Below are 24,607 nucleotides of genomic sequence, written 5' to 3'. Positions count from 1 at the left end.
TAAACTTTAGTTAGTTTCATTCACAAATGCGGACTACATCTAAAGTTAACTTAAAGCAGCACTCACATTGCACACGGTAATAAGAGGCGCTACATGTGAAACTTGAGTATTTATTGAAAGAGCGTGGTTAATTTTAATACAACCAGAGTATATACTTATTTTATTCATCAAAATAAAATTCATTTTTAAAGTATGTGTTCCGATAAATTTTTTCCAAATAACAACTTGAACTTTTTGTAAATTAATTGCCAAAAAAAAATATATATATATATATATATATATATATATATATATATATATATATATATATATATATATATATATATATGTATATAGATATACTAGCCGTCCCCGCCCGCTTCGCTGGGCGAATTTTCAAAGGAAATAAATTAAATTTTATTCATCATTTTTATTTTTTTTTATTCATATTTTTTTTTTTTTGCTTTTTTTGTTAATTTTTATTTTTTTTTCTGAAATTTAAAATATTTTTCAAAGAAGAGTCAAATTCACTTAAAATAAAATTTATTGATATAATAAATTATTATTATTATTATAATAAAAATAAATGTTGATGAACAACAAAACAAAGAATAAATGGAGAAATTAGTCAATAGAAATGGTCCGATTCATGGAGAAATTAGTATTAATCTTCCTCCATCTCACATTCGAAGGCTCGTCGCTCGTAAGTTGAGTTTGCCAGGACGTAAAACATACTCGTTAACATAACGGAGTTGAAACTAAAAACTCGAAATTCAAACCGCGAGTAATTTTGACCGACATCATAGCTCTGACCATACTGGCAGACCACGCGAACCATCAGCACCTTTGAAAAGTAAAAAAAAAATATTATTATATTAAGTTCCAGATGGCATCTGTAATGCGATATGATATTTGAAAAAGAAATATCATAAAATGTTTTAATGGAAATGGTTAAACGTATAACCACTGCGGACCAATACGGTGAGCAGAGAGTACGTTTAACCACAACCTTTTTTTTTTTTTTTACCTGATTTATTTCGATAATCGACTCAAGCTCATGTTGATTATCGACAATCATTATAACATGATCCCCAGACCGATCACGGATATCAAATGAAAAATTGTCGGTAAAGAGTAATTCACGGTACCCGAAAAGCTCCTGAACGTACCCAGTGAATCTGAAAAAAAAAAATAATCAATAATTTATAAAATAAACAAAAAAGATTTTAAATTCAATTAAAAATTATAAAAAAGACATACTCATAACGATGCCCTTGCCGGAAAAATGGTGACCGTTGAAAATTCATGAAGTTGATGTTGATAGTAGCGTTGATGACAGATGAATGGTCTAAATGTTTATTTGCTTATTTTTTTTTTAATAGCAAAAAACAATGAACCTAGTAACCATTCAATTTTTTTTTTGTTTATTTATTAACTTCATGTTTATCGTTGCAACGAACATTATAAACGTATAACTAAGTATTAGTAAACGTTAGTTCTTCTTTATCAACATGTAATGTACATATTCACTCTATCTCATCGAATTATGAAACGGATTACTTTGCCAGGCGAATGACATAGATTTATTTAACCTTTTTTTAATAATAATAATAATAATAATTATTATTATTATTATTATTATTATTATTATTATTATTATTATTATTATTATTATTATCATTATAATTATTATTATGATCATTTTTATTGAATTAATATAAATATAAATAAGGTAAAAGCCCCAATATATGATCATGTACCAGTATATGATCACTCCATGTATTTATATATCTATATTCACAAATATAGGTATACAAATACATGGAGTGATCATATACTGGTACATGATCATATATTGGGGCTTTTACCTTACATGAAGAAGTTTAAAATTTGGAAATGGAAATTTCATATTTTAACACCCACCACCGCAAACTTTTTCGGCGGTTGGTTGTAGTAAAATCCGCTCTTAGATTATTTCTGCATCACATATAGATGACTCTAGCTAAATTTGGAGTCTGTAGGAGTTATGGCTTAAAAAATAAAAATTTTCATTGTTAAACCAATGAAAAAGCATAAATTAAGAATAGCTTTGGTGTTTTTTGTTTTTTTTTTTTTTATAAAATGTTCATACTATTTATTATTTTTATATTTTTTTTTATAAATAAATAAATACCACTTAATTCAAATGATAAGGACTTTATTTATTAATATTATAACGTACAAAGAAAACATATTTCTCTTTATTCAAAAATATTGATTCAGTACTATTAAAAGTTAATCTATCTCCTAGTAATTTACCGTTACTTAGAATTACATAAAATTACCAAGCATACTATATTTAAGTTAAATAGGACTATACTAATACTTCTTTGTATACTCTGTTTCTTGTCATGTTTTCTTCTGCTAAAATAAACAAATTTTCAGTATTTCCAACTCTGGAAAACGCAACGTAAAGTTGACCATGAGAAAAACATTCAATTGACAAATCTACACCTGCTATTTTCAATGTTTGACCTTGAGACTTATTGATTGTAATTGCAAAACATACTCGAATAGGAAATTGAATACGTTTAAATTGAAATTCATAATTGTACAAATGATTGGTATACAGGGTATAAAAATAATGTCACCTGATCCATATCCTGTGATAATTTTAGCTTCAATAATATTTTGCTTTAATGATATCACTTGTAGGCGAGTTCCATTGCATAATTTTGGAGAGCTCAAATTTCTAATAAGCATAATTGGTGCTCCGATTTTAAGTTTCAAAATATGATTCGACATTCCAGGTGGATTCAGAGAATTCAAAAATTCTACGGGAAAGTTGGTAGCATCATCTTGCTCGACTACCGTGTTAATAGATGAATAAATCTTCTCTTCTTCTTCATATAAACTCAAAATCATATCATTTATTCTAGACGCATGATCATTCATTGATGTTAAAATTGATCTTTCGCTTAACCAAGTAGTTGATTTTGTTTTTAAATTTTTTACATCAGGATAGACGTTTTTTATTAATTCATCTAAATTTGATACTATTGTTCCAATACCGGTAGGTATTTTAATTTTACCATTTTCCTCTTCTACATTTCCGTTGCCAATTTCCAAAAGCATACTGGAAAATTCTTCGGCGTTTAAATCGCCATATAAATGAACTCTCATATTTGTTGATAATGATAACTGATCGAATTTTGGCCATAAATTAGAAGATTTCAAACACGCATTAACTTCATCGGCTCTGGTACCTCGTTTGACAACAGGCAATGTCTGTCGAAAATCACCTGCTAATACAAGTGTTATACCACCCATTTCACGTTGATCATTTCTTATATCTTTCATTGTTCTATTTACTGCTTCTAGAGCTCTTTTATGTGACATAGTACATTCATCCCATATGATAACAGAGCATTCTTTAAAAACTTTCGCAGCATCACTTTGTTTACTTATATTACAAACTAGCTGTTACCCGCCCGCTCCGCTGGGCACTTTATAGAATTGTATTTTGAGATCTAGACTTGAAATTCAATTGGAGTATTGTTCTGACTTGCAGAGATTCAAAATTCTATCGGATTGGCCTGTACCTTTTATCCATGCCATAATTCTAGCAAATATCCATTGTAACTTTCAATGTGCAATCATTATAACATCCCGTGACTTTCTCCAAAAATGAATAATCATTTTTGGATTTACGATTTTAATTTTTGATTTTACGAAATCTCTTAAAATGAATAGCCAAATTTCTTTTCCACATCTCAAGTGTTTAGAAAATGTTTTCATTTTAATCTGTTACATTCCTGCGATCCCGTAATAAGAACAATTCATTGGTTATGTGATCAGCAAAAATAAAATGTATGCAAAATACTTAGTCCGTTGACTATATAGCTACATGTAAAGTTAAATTTTAGAAACCTTACAATGACTTTTTAGCCACTGCCAAAGAGACGATTGTGATAAGAAAATATAATTATTAAAAAAGGAAAATATTTTAATCCGTTGACCTTGGAGGCCATCCCTGTAATTACCTGTTTCTCTTAAGATTCTATCAAATTTGATATCTCTAAGAAATATATTTGAAGAATATGAATTTTTTGACAACTATCACTCCCGCACTCTTATGTGAGAGAGAAATTTCGTAAGATCCTATTCGAGATGATTTTTACATTAAAAATAAAATATTCCAACAAAACTTCGAGTCCATAGAAACTATTGTTTTGAAAAGAAAGATTTTCATTGTTAACGCCTCCGCAGTCCCTTTGGGGTTGGAATTTGATAAAATTCATTCTTAGCTGAACTTGACATGATACATGAAGACTCCCACCAAATTTGAAGTCTGTCGAAGTTACAGTTTGGAAATTAAAATTTTAGATTTTAACACCCACCCCCACAATTCCTATCGGAAGTAAACTTTATTGAAATCCATTTTGAGATGATCTCTACAGGAGAAATAAAATATTTCTACCAAATTTAGAGTTTTCAGAAGCTATATTTTGGAAATGAACATTTTTTATTGTCAACACCCACTCCTGCGATCCTTATTAGAGGTGATTCGTTGTAAAATCCGTTCTTAGATCATTTCTATATCACATATAGAAGACTCCTATCAAATTTGAAGTCTATAGGAGCTATAGCTTTGAAATTAAAAATTTTAATTGTAAATACCCACCCCCGCAAACCCCTGTGGGGTGAGCTATCGTAAAATTCGTTCCTATATTATTTCTACATCTCTTACAGAAAATTCCTACCCAGTTTGGAGTCTATTGGAGCTATAGTTTGAAAACGGGAATTTTTAAATGTTAACGCCCCCGCAATCCTCTTTGGGGTAGGATATCATAAAATTCGTTCATAAATTATTTTTACGTTACTTATAAAAAATTCCTACCAAATTTGGAGTCTGTAGGAGCTATAGCTTGAAAATTAAAAATTTTCATTGTTAATACCCACCCCCGCAACCCTCAGTGGGGTGTAATATCGTAAAGTTCGTTCATAGATTATTTCTAGATCTCTTACAGAAGATTCTTACTAAATTTGAAGTCGATAGGAGCTATAGTTTAAAAATGGGAATTTTTGATTGTTAACGCCCCCGCAACCCCCTTTGTGGGTGGAATTTCGTTAAATCCGTTCTTAGCTGACTTCTACTCGGTAAAAAAAATATTCCTACCAAATATCAAGTCTCTAGGTCTTATGGTTCCAGAGATATCGTGATGAGTGGCTATATACGTGGAAATCTCATATATATATAGATGTGGGTGAGTGCATGGATGGATGCGTGAGAGTGCGTGGGTGGATGCGTGGGAGTGGGGGTGGATGCGTGGGAGTGGGGGGTGGATGCGTGGAGTGGTGTGGATGGAGAAGCATTGAAAGCGTAGAGTTGATGCTATCCATTTTTCCGACTTTTTTATAAGCTAGAAAAAAAAAGAATGACGAAAAAACGATCGTCTTTTGTTTTATTGACAGAAACAAAAAACAAATAACTACACACATAAATTAATAAAAAAAATGGGAATTTTTTATTGTTAACCCCCCCCCCGCAAGACCCCTTGTGGGTGGAATTTCGTAAAATCCGTTCTTAGCTGACCTCTACTCGGCAAATAATATTTTCTGAGATTTCGTGATGAGTGAGTTCAAAAATGGGATCTCCTATATATATATATATATATATATATATATATATATATATATATATATACTAGCTGTTACCCGCCCGCTCCGCTGGGCACTTTATAGAATTGTATTTTTAGATCTAGACTTGAAATTTAATTGGAGTATTGTTTTGACTTGCACAGATTCCAAATTCCATCGGATTGGCCTGTATTTTTATCCATGTGATTATTCTAGCTAAAATGCATTGTAACTTTCAATGTGCAATCACTATAACATTCCTGTATCTTTCTTCCAAAAATGAATATCAATTGACACGAAGAAAAAAATTTGAAATGAGCATTGAAAGTTTCAGTTAAAGTTATTGCAGGTCTCATAATTGTAGTTGAAATCTTTCTAGCTTAAAGTGCGACTAATTTTGCCTTTGATTAAAAATTCCTCCGTGACATCAATTATTCATAGAAAATTATTTGTGCATGGTTTTTATAAATTTTCTTATAATAAGTAGCCAAATTTCTTTTCCATACCTCAAGTGTTTAGAACATGCATTGATTTTAATCTGTTATATTCCTGGGATCCCGTAATAAGAACAATTTATCGATTATGTGATCAATAAAAATAAAATGTATGTAAAATTCTTAGTCCGTTGACCGAATAGCTACATGTAATATTAAATTTTGAAAACCTTACAATGACTTTTTCGCCGCTGCCAAAGAGACGATTGTTGAAAGAAAATATAATTATTAAGAAAGCAAAATATTTAATCCGTTGAACTTGGAGGCCATCCCGGTAATTGCCTGTTTCTCTTAAGATTCTATCAAATTTTATATCTGTAGGAACTGTATTCGAAGAATATGAATTTTTTGACAATTGTCACTCCCGCACTCCTATGTAGGGGATGAATTTCGTAAAATCCTATTCGAGATGATTTCTACATTATAAATAAAAGATTCCAACAAAACTTCGAGTCCATAGAAACTATTGATTGGAAATGAGAGATTTTCATTGTTAATGCCCCCGCAATCCCTTTTGGATTTAGAATTCGAGAAAATCCATTCTCAGCTGAATTTGACATCGTACAAAAAGATTCCTACCAAATTTAGAGTCTGCAGAAGTTACAGTTTGGAAATTCAAGTTTTAGATTTTAACACCCACCCCCGCAATCCCTATCGGAAGTAGAATTCTTTGGAATCTGCTTTGAGATGATCTCCTCATGACAAATAAAAGATTCCTACCTAATTTCGAGTTTGTAGAAGTTACAGTTTGGAAATGGAAATTTGAAATTCTAACACCCACCCCCGCAATCCTTGTCAGAAGTAGAATTTACTAAAATCCGTTTTGAGATGATTTCTACATGACATATAAAAGATTCCTATCAAATTTATAGCTTTTAGAAGCTATATTTCAGAAATTATGATTTTTTATTGTCAACACCCACCACCGCAATCTTTATTCGGGCTGATTTGTCATAAAACCCGCTCTTAAATTATTTCTAAATCATATATAGAATATTCTTACCAAATTTGGAGTCTATAAGAGCTATATTTTACAAACGGAAAGTTTTCATTATTAACGCCCCCGCGATCCCTTTTTGGGGTTGGAATTTGATAAAATTCATTCTTAGCTGAATTTGACATCATACACGAAGATTCTCACTGAATTCGGAGTCTTTAGGAGTTACAGTTTGAAAATGAAAATTTTAGATTTTAACACCCACCCCTACAATTCCTATCGGAAGTAAACTTCATTGAAATCCATTTTGAGACGATCTCTAAACACCCACTCCCGCGATCATTATTGGAGTTGATTCGATCGTTGTAAAATCCGTTCTCAGATAATTTCTATATCACATATAGAATATTTCTACTAAATTTCGAGCTTATAGAAGCTATAGCTTGGAAATTTAAAATTTTAATTTTTAACACCCACCCCCGCAAACTCCTGTGAGGTGAGCTATCTTAAAATTCATTCGAATATTATTTCTACATCTCTAACAGAAAATTCCTATCTAATTTAGAGTCTGTACGAGCTATAGCTTGAAAATTAAAAATTTTCATTGTTGATACCCACCCCCGCAATCCTCTGTGGGGTAGGATATCGTAAAATTCGTTCATAAATTATTTTTATATCACTTACAGAAAATTTCTACAAAATTTGGAGTCTGTAGGAGCTATAGCTTGAAAATTAAAAATTTTCATTGTTAATACCCACCCCCGCAACCCTCTGTAGGGTGAGATATTGTAATATTTATTTATAGATTATTTCTACATTTCTTACAGAAGATTCCTACTAAATTTGGAGTCGATAGGAGCTATGGTTTAAAAACGGGAATTTTTCATTGTTAACGCCCCCGCAACCCCCCTTGTCGATGGAATTTCGTAAAATCCGTTCTTAGCTGACCTCTACTCGGCGAAAGGAATATTCCTACCAAATTTCAAGTCTCTAGGTCTTATAGTTCCAGAGATATCGTGATGAGTGACTATCTATATCTATAGAAAGTCTCCTATATATATATATAGATTGGAGATTCATCAAGATTTAAATTTAATGGTAACTTAAATAAAGAATGTGCGGTTCTTCCACCGGTCAATAAAGTAGCAGCTATTCCTGAACTTGCAACAGCTAGTGCAATATTTCCGTTTACCCTTACTTTAGCCAACAATAAATTTAGTAGAAATGTTTTTCCGGTTCCTCCAGGAGCATCTAAAAAAAACAATTTACCTTGCTTTTCATTTATACTTTCTAAAATTTTAGTATAAACGTTCTGTTGTTGATCGGTTAATTTTGGTTCATCTTCATTGATGGAGTTTAATAAATCTTCAATATTATAATTAGTTTCTCTGTGATAACTGCCTTGTAAATGTAGTCTGTTTGATCTTACGGGTGATGCAAAATTAAATTCTTTCAATGTTTTCCCAGTTATTGAGAATAATTGATCTTCAATTAATATTAGAGCTTCGTTGTGAATGTCATCATTAAAGTCGAGTTCATTATCATTTTTATGTTGTCTGAAGCGATATAATATATCTTCAGCCATTGCATCTCTGTATTTTAACCACAGTTGGATCGGCTCAGCAACATGGCAAAATCCTAAGATAATAACAAATAAATTCCTTAAATGAAATGGCATGTTGAATACAACAGCTTCTTCTAATGTTTGATCCCAATGATTGTCATTTTCTAATAATTTAAGTGCAGCACAGGCAGCTTGGTAAGTTTCATATACTTGACCATTAACAGTTCTTAATGATTCAAAAGATGTAGGCCCACGTATGTGATGAAGTAACATTCTTAAGCAATAACATTCAAAATTATTTGGGTGGACAGTGTAAACTCTACCTAATGCAGAACTTTTTTTTATTCCTGGATAATTAGGAATATTTTCACCGTTTTTTCGGCGGTGAAATTCATGGGAACTCCAAGTATAATAAGAAGGTACTTCACAGTATAATAAAGTTCTAGCAAAATCATCTCTAGAACATAGATTAAAAAATTCAGTCAATGTAGTTTTCGGAGGAGGTATTGCCAAATTTTGTATGTTTGTCGGATTGAAATAAACTCTTTGACCATTGTCCAAATGAACTGCTAAATAAAATACTGTTGGATTTCTTTCATGTATTGGAAAACCTAATATTCTCCAAGCAGCTTCTGAAGAACTTATATATCGACCCGATTGAAAAATTTGGATTTCATCATTTTCATTACTAACTGAATAAGTTGCTTGGTCAGTTCCTTTATTCATGTACTTGCATATATACTTAACAGACTTTGCAGAGTTACAGTACTCAACATTAACATGAGCTTTACATAATCGTGATAGTAAGGGATTGTACGGCACTACCCATCGATTATCGACTTCAAATTCACCATTCCGTTTTACTATTTTTGCAGTGAAGCCACCATCAGATGGACTCCTTCGTCTATATTTTGGATAATTATCATCACCAGTTTGAGTTTCACAAATCAATTGTTTTGGATATTTTTTAGTACATTTTCCATCAGTCATACATGGGGATTGCGGATTTACTTGACCACATGGACCGTGTATCATGTTACTTTTTACAATTTCAAATAAAATTGGATCTTCATTTGGATTTGGAAACTCTGCACTAATTACTGTATCAATCTGTTCTGGTTTTATTTTATCCTTCAGCCATACCAAAATATGTATATGTGGAAGACCACGTTTTTGCCACTCAACAGTATACATATGAGCTAATGTTTCTCCGAATATATATTTTTTTGTAATTAAATCAATTAATTTTTTTACCTTTAACCTAAATACTCTTGCTATTATATCATGGCGATCTTGAGATTTTTGTCCTGGTAAAAGTTCACATGCAATTTCATTCCATTTTGGATTGCAAGTAAAAGTTATAAACAAATCTGGTTTTCCAAATGTTCTAATATAAACCATACCATCTTGAGTTCGTTCATGCATATAACGATAGCCTGCCGTAAATGAAGACGGTAGTACTACCAATTTTCCAATTTCATTTATATTTTCGTCATTCCTTAGAGCATCTTGCAAATAAATATAATTTTCAGCGCGTAATTTGGATTGATTATTTCGTATAAACGCTAAGCGCTCTGATTCAATTTTCGCATACATGTCGACTAAAAATTGACTAAATACTGATCTAAAATAATGCAAATGATTGTGGTTATTATGCCGAACCATAATTCTAAAAGCGTAAAATGACATAGCTGATACAGTTTTATTTTGAATTGGCTGTCTAGAAACAGGATTGACTTGTGGAATATCTATTGAATATCCGTCATCTCCGTAACAAAAAATTAAAGGATATTGTAAACAATCATAAGAACGGTGTATTTCATTTATACGTTGAAGAGTATTGTTACGAAGATTAAGGACGATGTCTCTTTTATTAAATTCTTGCCCAACCATTAATACGGCAACTTCATTTGAAGTGGGTGCATTATATCTTCGCGTATGTTGATCAACAGGTTTTTTATCTGATCGTATAATAATTCTTAAATCAACACAATCACGTGGGACACATTCAATAGCCGATTTAAAATTTTGTACATAGATATTATTCTGATGAAGCATCAATTGGAGTTTTGTTATTAAATCGTTGTCAATATTATCGATATTGTTACATCTAGTTTGAGCTTGACGATTCAAGTCTTCTATGAAATAAACTTGTAAAAACTTTTCTTGATTTACTTCAACAGGATAAATACTACCAATAGTATGATAAACTTGTCCTTGAACTTTAAACGTAGGCATGTATGTATCATTAAAAATTTTAGAAGCTCTAAATGATGTCATTTGAAAAGCAGCATTATATTTCCGTATATTTTCAAGAAAATGTTTGGACTTGGTGTGTAATCCTTTTATTAAATTGTAAAGTGGTTGAGGAGGTTGTAAAATTGGAGGTAGAGATACTTTTCCACCTGAACAACAAATTGAAGAACATTCATCTTTCCACCGTAACGCAGAACAATATGAGCAAATTAGTGACATCTTTCCAATATGGAAAGTAGAATCACTCTCATAACTAATTCTTATGTCATAATTAAATGCACTATTTTTTTTTTGCCTTCCCCATGAAGATTGATTGTATGGTCTAGAATCATTACTATTATTGTTATTGTTGTTTCTGATATTACTTGCATTATTATTATTATTATTATTATTATTATTATTATTATTATTATTATTATTATTATTATTATTATTATTATTATTATTATTATTATTATGTTATTAAATGCTCAGGGGGGTTGTCCCCGGAGTCCGATTCTCCGAGGGCCCAGCCTGAGCTCCATCCATTACTGCTGGACCACTCCGCACAACAAGGCGGTTAGTGATCACAGCAGGCCAAAGTCATTTTCCTAAGTAGACGGAGGGAACCTAGTATGACAGCCTTCTGCATCCTGACCGCCAAGAATTCAGCTTTTGATGAGCAAGCTGGAACTCTGGCAAGTGAGGATACAAAAGACTGTTTCATCCCTCCGAGGACGCCAACAATCAGGACGACGAGCTTGACACGGTAACCTGGGTAAAGTTTGCCAATTTCAAACAGGAGATCCTGATATATCTGTCTTTTGTGCTCTTCTTTGGCTGAGATGTTGTATTCAGCCGGGGCCGAGAACTCAATGACATAAATGTCACGAGTAGCCTTGTCGAAGAGCACAATATCAGGTTTGTTGTGATCTATCCGCCGAGTTGTTGCAAACGGCATGTTCCAATAAATTTTGCAACTGTCATTCTCAACAACCTGGGGAATATCTCCTGGCAGATAAGGCAGCACCGGTGTCACGTCAATACCGTAGCGGTGACGAAGATAGTAGTACAGTACTCTCAGGGCAGCATTGTGACGCTGGATGTATGCACCTCTCGCCAGCACAGGACATGCTGACAAAATGTGCATAAGCGTCTCCGGATGTTGTTTACACGCCCTGCAGGTCGTGTCCGGGAGCTGCACCTGGAGCACCTTGCTACGGTACTCTAGAGTGTTAATGACACCATCTTGGCAAGCAAATATGAACCCTTCAGTCTCGGACATCAGGCCAGCTGACTTTAAGAAGGAAAACGTCAGCTGGGTGGACAAGCCATGATCACGCACGTGTTTGAAGAACACGCTGTGCATAGACTTGTCCATCAGTTTGCCTAGGAGTAGTTTTTCCTCGGCGTTCCTGATGGCGCTCTTGAATTCCTCCTTTCGGAGTTCCATAAGAGCGTTTATTTCTCCAAGACCAAGGGTTCTTGCCGCATATATTGCTGCCTTATATAAGAACGACCCCTTATGCGCATTCTCATGTTTATGAACAATTTGCATAAGAAAGTCATCCTCATCTGCAGTGAAATTGACAACTTCGTGTGTTAAACCCAGGACTAAACGATCGTGAAGCCGCTCCAAGCTCTGCAAACCTCTCCCACCGATCGACCGGGAGAGGTATAATCTGGCGACTGATGAATTGGGGTGCATGCTCCGGTTCATGTTGATAGTCTTACGGGTTCTGATGTCGAGATCTCGCAGATCCTTTCGGGCCCATTTTAAGACACCGAAAGAGTATAGTAAGACTGGGACAGCGAGCGTGTTAGTAGCGGAGACTTTATTTTTGCCGGAAAGTTCGGAGGACCAAATTTTCCGGAGTCTCCTAACATACTCGCTACGGAGAGTTGCTTGGACTTCGGAGACCGCATGCATGCGGTGCTCTTCCATTCCTAGATATCTATACAACTCTCCGGCGTCTAATTGTCTTAAAACGCTCCCATCTACCAACTCGACATCATCACCCGTAACAGAGCACTTACCCCTCGCCAGATGTACGACCGCACACTTGTCCAACCCAAAAGACATTCCGGCATCCCGCGTGTACTCTGCTACGATGTTAAGGGCCGCCTGTAGATGATCTTCATCAGCACTATACAGCTTCAGGTCATCCATATAAAGCAGATGGGTAATCGAGTATTTTCGATCACCCGGAGGCCCCACAGAGTACCCACGAGTTTTACGGAGAGCAACAGATATAGGCAGCAGTGAGATGCAAAACAGCAGAGGGCTCAAGGAATCACCTTGGAAGACCCCTCGTTTGTACTCTACAACTCCGGTTATGTGCAATGCGTTTCCACTTCCAATGTGAAAACGCGTTCGCCAGAGCTGCATTGTACGCCGAATGCATTCCACTATTTCAGGATTGACCCCCAGGCATTTGAGGAGATATAAAATCAACTCATGAGAAGTTGAGTCAAATGCCTTGCGATAGTCGATCCAGGCCATTGACAGGTTGCGTTGATAGTAGATCGCATCTTGTGTGACACATCGATCAACTATCAAGTTCTCTTTGCAACCTGACAGGCCTCTTTTGCTGCCACGCTGTTCATATATCTGTTGCCATACAGGTTCTATCTCATGCAAAATACGGTTGTTTAAAATTTTTGTAAAAATTTTATAAACCGCATTCAAGCAGGTGATAGGCCTGTAATTCTTTGGGTCAGACAAGTCACCTCTTTTTGGTATCAGTACGGTTCGCCCTTCCACGAGCCAGTCTGGAATCGGTTCGTCAGCTCTAATGTACGATGTAAATATACGGGCCAGATGGAGGTGGGTAGAAGTAAACTTCTTCCACCAAAAGACATTTATGCCATCTGGTCCCGGGGCAGCCCAATTTTTGCTGCCATTTAGAGCTGAACGAACTTCATTCACACTGACTGCAGGGCTCTCTTCATCAGCATTCTGTCTACGGTGTTCCCGACAGAATGTTTTAAAGTCGTGCAGAGCTGGAGTATTGGCGTTCACGTTTGGTTGATCTCCATACAACTCAGTCCAAAAAGCTTCCACCCGCTCAGGTGTTGGATAATTCCCGGTAACATCGGTCTTTGGTGTCAGAAAGCGTGAAGGGCTGGATCGAAACAACGAGTTGTCGACCAACCGCTTCAGCCTTTTCTCTAGTGACTTTTTGGCAGTCACTAAAGCCCGCAATTTATTGAGAGACTCTTCCTTGATGACAAGAAGAGTACTCTTATTCAGTGTGTGATGACGCCACCGAAGTTCAGCAGCAATGCGCCGAATTCGGGGCGTGTATGCTCTTTGAGTTGTTTCAAACTCAATCACACACTGAATGCGGGAGACCTGTTTCCGGGATCTGTCAATTTTGAGTCCAAGTTGTGAGATGCGCTGTCTCAACCTTGCCTCGATCGAGAGACAATGTCTCTCTCTCGGAAAAGCCGAAACTGCTGCACCATACACAACCTGGCTCACAGTGAGCAGGGTGGAATCCTCCAGGATGTTTGCACGGAGATCTTCATTTACCGCTTCTAGCTGTTGTTGGGAGTAAGTTATCTTTTTAGATATACTTACTTGCCGTCCTATAAAGGGATTGTTGTCATCCAAGGAGGAACGGCGTCGCTCTTGGTGTAATTGCGCCGGAAAGGAAAGTCTATTAGACTGCCTTCTATCCGGCACAAGCGATCTTCTATTACGCCGAAGATAAGCGGCATAATTACGCAGGTGTTTAGGCGTAAAATGCTCTAGCTCCGGATGCATATCACTCCAAAGAGTGTGCATCCGGGCCATATAACCGCTCACCCCCGGCTCGCTACGTTGGTAGCACACCAAGAGGTCGACTCGTAGTTCCTCCGTCCACTTAAAGAAAGTCCTTAAAGCGCCAGGGTCGTCATCGTTCATCGGGTCCGGCGTGCTCCTCCCACCTGATGAATGGTCCTCATCCGAAAAGGACCGGTTGTGGGGAGCACTTCTGAGATTACGCCTTGTTGTAACTCAGTATTTCAATGCAGTGGGTAGTTGGCCCACTGCATCGGCTACGTCGTTCGCCTACAGACCTGGTGTTATGGTCTGCGTTTCCCGCGATGCGCCGCTTGGAGGCCACGTAGCAAGCACCGCTATTATTATTATTATTATTATTATTATTATTATTATTATTATTATTATTATTATTATTATTATTATTATTATCAATATCATTATTATCTTCATTATTAATATCATCGTTATCATTGATATTATTTTCTCTAATTTCTTCATTATTTATATCGTTGTCGTTGACAATATTTTCGTCAATTGCTTCATCGACAAATTGTTGTGAACGTACTATTTTTTGTCTCTTCGTTCTACGTGTCGATCGGCCAATTTGAGCTTTTCTTTTTATCGCCATAATTTTACTATTTTTACACAATTTATAAATATTTAATATTCGATTTATAAATACACTTATTATCACAAATGTTAAATTAATATATATCTTATTAAAAGATAAATAAATATTATAACTAAAAATATAATGAATATACGTATCTTCTTTATGAACTGATTATAAACTTCTTCTTCATTCAACTAACCTTAAAATTGTATTATGTTATTTTTGTTTTTAAAAAAAGACGATCGATTAAATAACAGACTAACATAACCAAAGAAAACAAATGATAAAACAAAAGACTATCTATTAAACGACAGATTGATATAACCTATGAAAGATGAATAACCATGATAACGTCGTAAACTTAATCAGGGACTCATTTATTATTATTCATCCAAATGACGGATACTTTTATAGAAGAAATAACAGGTATAAAAATAATTAAATAGATAACGATAGACACATTACGTAAATTTACATTTATCGATTCAGTTTTCGTGGTTATGTAGAAGAAATATATGGTTTTCAAACTTATGGAGGAAGAAATTACTACGTTTTTATTTTAACGGGAATGCGTTCATATAATTATCTGTTTGCAGTTGAAAATGCTCCACTTCGTCATTGTTTAAGAATAAACAAAAATCAAGTAATGTCTAAGCAAAGTTCTACCGTCATTTAAATTATTTTTTTCTTCTCAATTTAATCGCATCCATTTTGAATTTATATAAAAAAAAATTGATCATTAATATAGATTGCGACGATCTCAAATGCTGCGGATTTTGTTTGTCACTTCCCAACTATCAATGATCAATTTCTATCCGACTCAAAATTTAGAATATTCTTCGATCAAATCACTTTCTCGAACGAATTCATAGTTGAAGAGTTACCAATTCTTGCAATCCATAAGATGATTATTGAAGATGAAGATGAAGATTAAATATTATGTGTTAATATATTAATAAACTTTTTTTTTATAAATTAATTACGGTATTAATTATTTATCAATGACAAACAAAATTTATTTAATTATTTGTATGTATATATATTTTGCGGCTGTAGACCGACATGTGCTTTATTGTACCGTATCTACCCTGTGTCCCATTACTCGGCGGAACACAGTGACATGAGGAAACCACAGAGAAAACTCACGCCAGTACAATCGGTGATAGGCAAATTTTCATTAATCACTAAAATTCTGCATTGTAGTGATCAATGAGCCTTTAACTTATACCTAACAACAATGATGTTCATGCAGGCCAATCGTATTCTTAAGAAGATCACCCATCAAAGTACTAACCACTCTAAAAGCTGCATAGATTGGGTGATCAACCGAATCATACGCCAGCTGCATAGCTATCACTGCCGCACTTATATTAAATAATCTTATTACAATTACAATAATAAACATTAATATTTTTTTAAAAATAGAGAAGGTAGCTTGAAAATGAACCGAAATTTAGAGCTAAATGTACGTCAATGTAGATCAATAATATTATTTTCTGGACATTTTCTAACTTCCTTCTTTATTTTTAACTTCCCGCTAAAAATCTCAGATTTTCAAAAATCGGGAAGTTATTGTTTTTACCCCGTTTGGCAAAAATCGAGTTTTCATCAGATCTCGACGTTTGAAGGTCACAGGAAGCTTCCCTGACTACCCCCGCGATGTTGTCACTATGTCTGTATGTATGTATGTGTGTGTGTGTGTGTGTGTGTGTGTGTGTGTGTGTGTGACTATGTGACTCGCTTATAACTTTTGAACGGTTGAACCGATTTCATCGCGGTTGGTGCCATTCGAAAGGGCTACGCTGAACTTAGATTTCCTGAGAATTTGAACCGATTCGGACCGATAGATTTTAAGAAATCTTGAAAAATCTTAAAAAAAATAAGAAAAAAATCATTTTTGAAAGTAGTTTTTTTGGAATATCTTTTAAACGGCTCTATCGATCAACTTCAAAAACTAATTCGCCCTTAAGCTTGAAAAACCACGCCGATCGGCGTCAACCCGATCAAAATCGGTTGATTCGTTCGAGAGATAGCGTGAACGAAAGAAAACCGAAAAAAACCGAAAAGTGTTTTTTCACATAACTTCGTCATTTCTTCTCGGATCACTTTTGATGACATAGCATAATTTATAGAGCTTAAAAAACCGCGTCGATTGCCGCCAAAAACGTAGAAATCGGTTAATTAGTTCAAAAGATATCGTCAATAAAAGATTTGAAAACAAGTGTTTTTTAAAATCACTGCGACATTTTTAACTTCCCACTAACAAAATCGAAGATTTTCAAAAATTAGGAAGTTATTGTTTTCACCCTGTTTTGAAAAAATCGAGTTTTCATCAGATCTCGACGTTTTAAGGTCATAGGAAGCTTCCCTGACTACCCTCGCGATGTTGTCACTGTGTCTATATGTATATATATATATATATATATATATATATATATATATATATATATATATATATATATATATATATATATATATATATATATATAGATATATATTTTTAAATTACCAGGAAAATAAAAAAAAAAATAAAAATACCAATACAATTATTTTTTATTTCATTAAAATTTTACTAGAACAATCCAAAACGGATTAAATTTAGCAAAAAATACAAATAATTTTATTCTTATTGTTAATTTTTAGCACGTGTACGGGTGGAGTAAGTAGTGGGGTTGTAGGGTCCCTATATTATTTTAAGTACTATATTACATATATTACCACTTACGAAAAGTATTTATAATTTTTTCTAATAGGTGAAGCCATCATGAAGTTTTTTTTCCTCTTGAAATATTAGAATTTTATTATTTAGTATAACATTTATTAATTTTTATACATATATTATTTATAAAAAAAATAGTTCATCATGTATGAAAATGAAATTAGCAGACACCTGACAATTTTAATCATTGAAAGAATTATAATTAAAAAATTAAAATAAAATTAGAAGATCTTTTCGAAAAACGATAAATGCACTTTTTGGAAATTAAAAGAAAAATTTTACATGCAGAAGATTTTTTTGAAAAACTATAAGTGCAATTTTTGGAAATATTTTTTTAGTTCTAATTTAATTAATGAAAAAAAAAAAAAAAAAAAATTTTAAGCGACTGCTGATTTCAGTATTATCATCACATTATCAATAATTTTCAAATAAAATTTATTATTTAATATTCCCACGTCATGCATTCAATTTTTAAATGCTAAAAATTACAATATTATGTATCTGCATAATTTTACCTTATTTAGAAGTTGCAAAAAACAAAAAAAAATTTTTTTTTTTAATTAAAAAATTCATATTTTTGAAAAAAAAAACACCTCTCCAAAAATTTCAGGATCTTTTAAGATCAGTGCAAGGTATTATACAAAAAAAATTGAGCCAAAATTTTAATGGCGGTCGTCATTTTTGACGATTTTCAAAAATTCAAAATTTGACAAATTTGGCATTTTTCGAAATTTTTTTCTAAAATATTTTTTTTTCAATAGCCCCAAGTGTCCCCTTTCAAACAAACGAAAGCCTATTCCTGTATCTATAATAGCGTTCGAGATATTACAAAAACAAAATTGAAAAACTGGAAAAATCGCTAAATTTTGAATTTGGATATCTTTTGAAAAAAATTTTTTTATTTTTTTTCCTTTGGCAGAACTTCGTTATATGATAAAAAGAAACTTCTGATCAAAATTTATCCAAATCGAAAGGGGTCGATTTGACATAGAATGACCCATATTAGTTTATTGTTGATTGATGGAATTTTTTTTATCATCTTAAATATTTATTATTATCACATATTTTTCATGTATTAAAGTAACATAAATTATATAAAATACTATTTTATTTTATTAATTGAAAGTTGAAAATAAATTTCTTATTATCGTTAGCAACCAACTGTTGTGTAAATATGGAACGGCGTAAAATTATACGAACAATAGAGGAAAGAAGAAGACATTAAACGAATACGATGCGAAAAAAAAAAGAAAAGGCAATGTAATCCACAAATTGTTAAAGAAAAAAACCACCCAATAAATCCTCTCATATTAGATCATCTTCAAATAATTTCGACAGATATCATATTATAAATAGTAATTCGGAAAATGTTACTATAACACCTTCTGGCAATGCTAACTGTCCCTCAGATTCTGCTTTATATGATATTATGAACAATTTTGTAAATCTTCCGTCTACGCCAGGTAATATATCATTGTTTAGATACCCAGAAAATAACAATCTGATTTCCAATCCTATGCATCACAATACTTCCCCATTAAAGTCATTTATACCTGAAACAGTCTCTACAATAACAGCTAACAAACAACACAATGTGAGATCCAATCATTATTATTGCTCTACTGTACCCCTCGCGGTTTTGATAATGCCGTAAAAATACCGTAATTTTTCGGCATTTATGCTCATGCCGTATATTTACCGTTATAATTCGGTAATAATGCGGTTAAACTATAGTTGTTTTGGCCAGTTTTTATACTGTAGTTATCCAGTATACAGAGTGTCCCAGAAGTAACGGACGCCATTGTAGCATCTGATAAAAAAAATAATTCTGAGACGAAAAGTCCTTAGCCATTTTTTAATTAGACGTATAGATAATTAATTATTAATTAAAATAACGTCCTTTTATGCGTTAGAGAGAGAGAGAGAGAGCACTAGTGTCAAGTCAAGTGCGTTCCAACGAAGACGCTTGCACGTGCGAATGTGTAAGTAAATATGTGTGACTACGTTAGCTATAGAAACTAGTTAGTCATACAGTTAGTTGTGTCTTTGTTTGGCACATACTTTACTTTCTTTCTCTAACAAATAAAGAGACGTTATTTTTAATTAATAATTAATTATCTATGCGGTTAATTGAAAAATGGCTAAGGACTTTTCGTCTTAGAATTATTTTTTTCATCAGATGCTACAATGGCGTCCGTGACTTTTGGGACACCCTGTATACTGCACTTATGCTGTACAGTTACCAAAAATATACTATACAATTACCGCATTAATGCCCAAATTTTACCCAAAAAATTCCAAATAATTACCGTAATAATACAGTAATTTTGCCGAATATTTTCTGACATAATGGACAATTATTAAAGATTTAGTTTTATTTTTAGTTCACTTCTACTGTTAGAAATGAATAAAATGAAAAATTTCAAATTTTGCTTTTTATTCTCCATCGCTACTTTGCAAAAACAAATACTGTTTTTGAATAAAAAATATGTAAAATATTATTTTTTAATTAGGTATTTAGCGATAATTAATATAAAATAATATATATGGGTCATTCCACCAAATAAGAACATTTTTACGGGGCGACCCTCGCGGATTATGTTTAAAATTTATGGAGATGTTCTCTATAATAAGAAATAAATTCCCTACAAGTTTCAACCCTTAATATGCAGCGGTTTTGGAGTTATGATTTTTTGAAATTTTGAAAAAAAATTTTTTTTAACTTTTTTATTAATTTTTCTGAAGAAGAAAGCTTTTTTATTAAAATCCACGAAAAATCTTATCTTGTCGGAAAAATTCTCAGCTTTTGAATGAAAATATCCATTTTATCATAAACACATCAGAAGACCCTTTGAAATCCAATTAAAGTGGAAAAATTGATTTTTCTCGGTGTGCGGTGCAAGGTACATCCAATTTGACTTTTTTTTCTGAAAGATCAGAGCTTTTTACACAAAATATATGGTTTTCACGATGTGCATATTTTTTGTTCAATCACAATTAAATTAAACGTTATATCGGCTAAGCGTTATACGATTATTCGGGATAGTAAAATAATTTTCTGTTAAATATTTAAAATTTCAAACTGCTCGTTAAAAAATTGAGTTTATACAATGCAGATGGCGCTCACAACTACGATTCCATTTTCTTATTTAGGATGTAATTTTCCAAAATTTGCGAGAAATACTGATTGGATTATGGAAACTTAATCAATTTATAAAAATTTATTGAATAAATTGATTTGTAATAATCCAACGGAATCGTGCTTCTTCAGAAGTTGTAATAGATGTCCAAACAATGAAGAAATCATTAATTACTTTCATCCATCGTTTAAAGAATTTGATGTAAATGAAATCGAATTTAAAATGTGGACATCAACCGATCGATGTACCATTGTAAACGTTATTTCGGATTCCGATGACTTTATTGATACCTTAGCGACGCAACTTGAGAAACTTTTAAAACATGACTTTATAGTAAAAATACAAAGTCGGTTTTTCCCTAATGCGAAATTAAATTTGAAGAGTGGTGAATTAGCGGTAGTTTTTAACTTGGTAGAAAATTGCGTTTGTTGTGCAGGAAGCTGCTCAAGGCTATCATTGGAATAATGACCAAGCTACTATATTTCAAATGGTGGTTTACTAAAACGAAAATGATACTATTAAGCCTTTAGGCTTAGTTGGTATCTCAGATTGCCTTAAACATGACACAGTTTTGATTTATTTATTTCAAGAACAATTGATTTCTTTTTTAAGAGAAAAATTTACTGTTATTGAAAGGATTTTTTACTTCTCAGATGGAGCATCTCAGCAATTTAAAAATAAAAAAATATTTACTAATTTATGTTAATATTATGCTGACTTTAGAATCATCGTTGAGTGGCATTTTTTTGCGACTGCCCATGGCAAAGGACCATGCGATGGGCTTGTAGGTCCAGTAAAACAACATGCTGCTAGAGCTTCATTACAAATGGAAAATAAAAAACATATACTGGCACCACAAGATTTGAATTCCTGGGCAATCAAGAATTTTACAGGCGTTGATTTTACTTTCATAACGAATGATGATTATTTAGACAAAAAAAATGTGTTAGACGTACGATATTCTTTATCAAAAACGGTAAAGGGTACACAGACATTGCACACTTTTACCGATAAATGATAAAATTGGATATGCTCTTATTAAAACTGTATCAACATCTGAAAAAAGGTCAAAAATAAAAGTATTTTAATTATAAAGATTTTACGTTTAATTTAATTGCGATTGAACAAAAAATATGCACATCGTGAAAACCATATAATTTGTGTAAAAAACTCTGATTTTTCAGAAAAAAAAGTCAAATTGGATGTACCTTGCACCGTACACTGAGAAAAATCAATTTTTCCACTTTAATTGGATTTCAAAGGGTCTTCTGATGTGTTTATAATAAAATGGATATTTTCATTCAAAAGCTGAGCATTTTTCCCACAAGATAAGATATTTCACGGATTTTAATAAAAAAGCTTTCTTCTTCAGAAAAATTAATAAAAAAGTTAAAAAAAATTTTTTTTCAAAATTTCAAAAAATCATAACTCCAGAACCGCTGCATATTAAGGGCTGAAACTTGTCGGGAATTTATTTCTTATTATAGAAAACACCTCCATAAATTTTAAACATAATCTGCGAGGGTCGCCCCGTAAAAATGTTCTTATTTGGTGGAATGACCCATATGTTAAGTAAATATATTCTAATTTTAATTTCAATTTTTAATTTCTCACTTAGAAAATTGCAAATTTTCTAAAATCAAATAGTTATATTGTTTCACATTATAACGGGGTTTTACCTGACCCGGGGATTTACCAAGCCAGGCTCACCGTTTATATTGGAAATTTTTGGCTTACTAAAAAAAAGAATTATTATTAAAAAAAGGGCGCCAGGAGAATGATCTCTAATTAATTACTACTGCGACTTCGGCTAGCTCTTACCTCTTCCTCAGGGTAGCGGGCCATGCTGAAATACTCGTCGTTAAAAAATAGGACAGCAAACTAAACGAAAATTCTTAAAATTACTCGAAATAAATTCAGAAGAATTTAACAGAAAAAAATAACAATTTATTTAACAAAATATACATCGGAGGTCGATATTAACTTTTAACAAAATTATTAAAACGTCGTACCTTAACGTTTCTCTTAATTTTAAACCAAATTTAAAACGTCGTCACCTCAATTTTATTTCTCACACTCACATTCATACATCGGCAATCACACTATGTAATAACAGCATTACAAAAAAAAATAATCGTAAAGCGTTGAATCCTCGCGTATTATTTTGTTAATCAAAATCTTTACAAAATTACAACGTGGACTCGAAACGCTGGATTCAACACTGAACAAGAACGTCGGCTTACCAAGCAATTGAGCGTCGTCCTCATCGTAGCAGCTCGGAAAAGCTTCATGCGGTCGACTCGATAAATAAATTATTTTAAAAAAAAATAAATACTTCAATACAATTTATCAATTAATTTCAAGTGAACAAAATCGCGACAATACTTCGAAATTAACTTTAGGTTGCGGAGCGCGCAAAAGCGCGTCCGAATCCATCAACAGTCCAGTCTCGAATCCTCTTTCTCATAGAGAAGTACCCGCTTCTTCTTTCGTTGAAGTTGGCGGCGCTAGTCTTCCTTTCCATTGGAAATGATCCCCGTCGATAGTTGATCTAGGTCCGTATAACAGTCAACGGACCTCCACGACAGTCTTTAGTCACCTCTGCTCCTGCAGTACTGACTAACCAACTGTCATCGATAGTGATCGTCGTATTGGAACGTGCGGCAATGCAGCGTCGATTGTCCTCAGACCTCTCGGGTGCTTACGCCGCTCGGTGCCTCGCTCGCTTCGGTACTCGCTTATTATCGTCGTAGCTCTATCCTTGTCGCTCCAATGCATAGCCTCGTACTCGCTCTGACTCCCTCTGTCTTTGTTACTCGCCCAGCGTTACGTATTTATACAAAATAATTCATAAAAATTAGTAAAATTTTCATTCATTCACACATAACATTCACGACGTTGGATTCGAGCCTGGAAGGCTATAATACCCCAAGTATTGGGCGTCGAATAAAAATCTACCACGTTACAACATATATAATTATATTATTTAATTTTAAATATGCTCATCGTAAGATGGACGGTGTGGCTTAATGTATATAGAATAAGCAAAAAAACAATATGGTATAGACCGGGTAGCTCAAATGGTAGAGTAGCCGACATGTCCCCAGGAGGTTCTGGGTTCGAATCCCAGTCCGAGCGTTATTTAATTTGACACCATTTTTTAAATATGGTTTTAATACAGTCATTTTACTGCCTTATTACCGTAAATATGCCGCATTTTCAGCGTAAATGTATCGCATTTTTACGGTAAATGTTCCGTAATTTTTCGATGAAAAAAAATGACCAAAACAACCAAAAAAATGCTGAAAAAATATCGCATTAATACTGTATAATTGCGACATTTTTTCGGCATTTACAAAACCGCTAGGGACATGACGGTTTTTCTACGTCAATCCCTACATCGTTTTCGACAAAATCAGAATATCAATATTCTGAAGACAATCATATCATTCTCCATCTTCGTATGAATCAACGACATCTCAATATTGTCAATCTAATCATAATTATAGTAAACCAAACGACGAACTTCATCAAACCG

At 33.3% G+C, this 24,607-nt stretch overlaps 1 protein-coding gene across 1 annotated transcript; it reads right to left on the bottom strand.

The window, feature by feature from the left end:
• Positions 1–643: 643 nt before the first annotated feature.
• LOC123271894 lies at positions 644–23,847 on the bottom strand. Its single transcript, XM_044738477.1, has 6 exons — positions 23,694–23,847; positions 8,299–10,998; positions 2,610–3,389; positions 1,240–1,327; positions 1,007–1,157; positions 644–823 (listed from the first exon to the last, which is right to left on the bottom strand). Exons 1-6 carry the CDS (start codon positions 23,845–23,847, stop codon positions 644–646), a joined length of 4,053 nt encoding a protein of 1,350 aa, XP_044594412.1.
• Between the last annotated feature and the right edge of the window lie 760 nt (positions 23,848–24,607).

Source organism: Cotesia glomerata, linkage group LG1 (assembly GCF_020080835.1).
Source record: "Cotesia glomerata isolate CgM1 linkage group LG1, MPM_Cglom_v2.3, whole genome shotgun sequence".
Classification (NCBI taxonomy): Eukaryota; Metazoa; Arthropoda; class Insecta; order Hymenoptera; family Braconidae; genus Cotesia; species Cotesia glomerata.
This window is presented reverse-complemented; position numbering and strand designations above follow the sequence as displayed.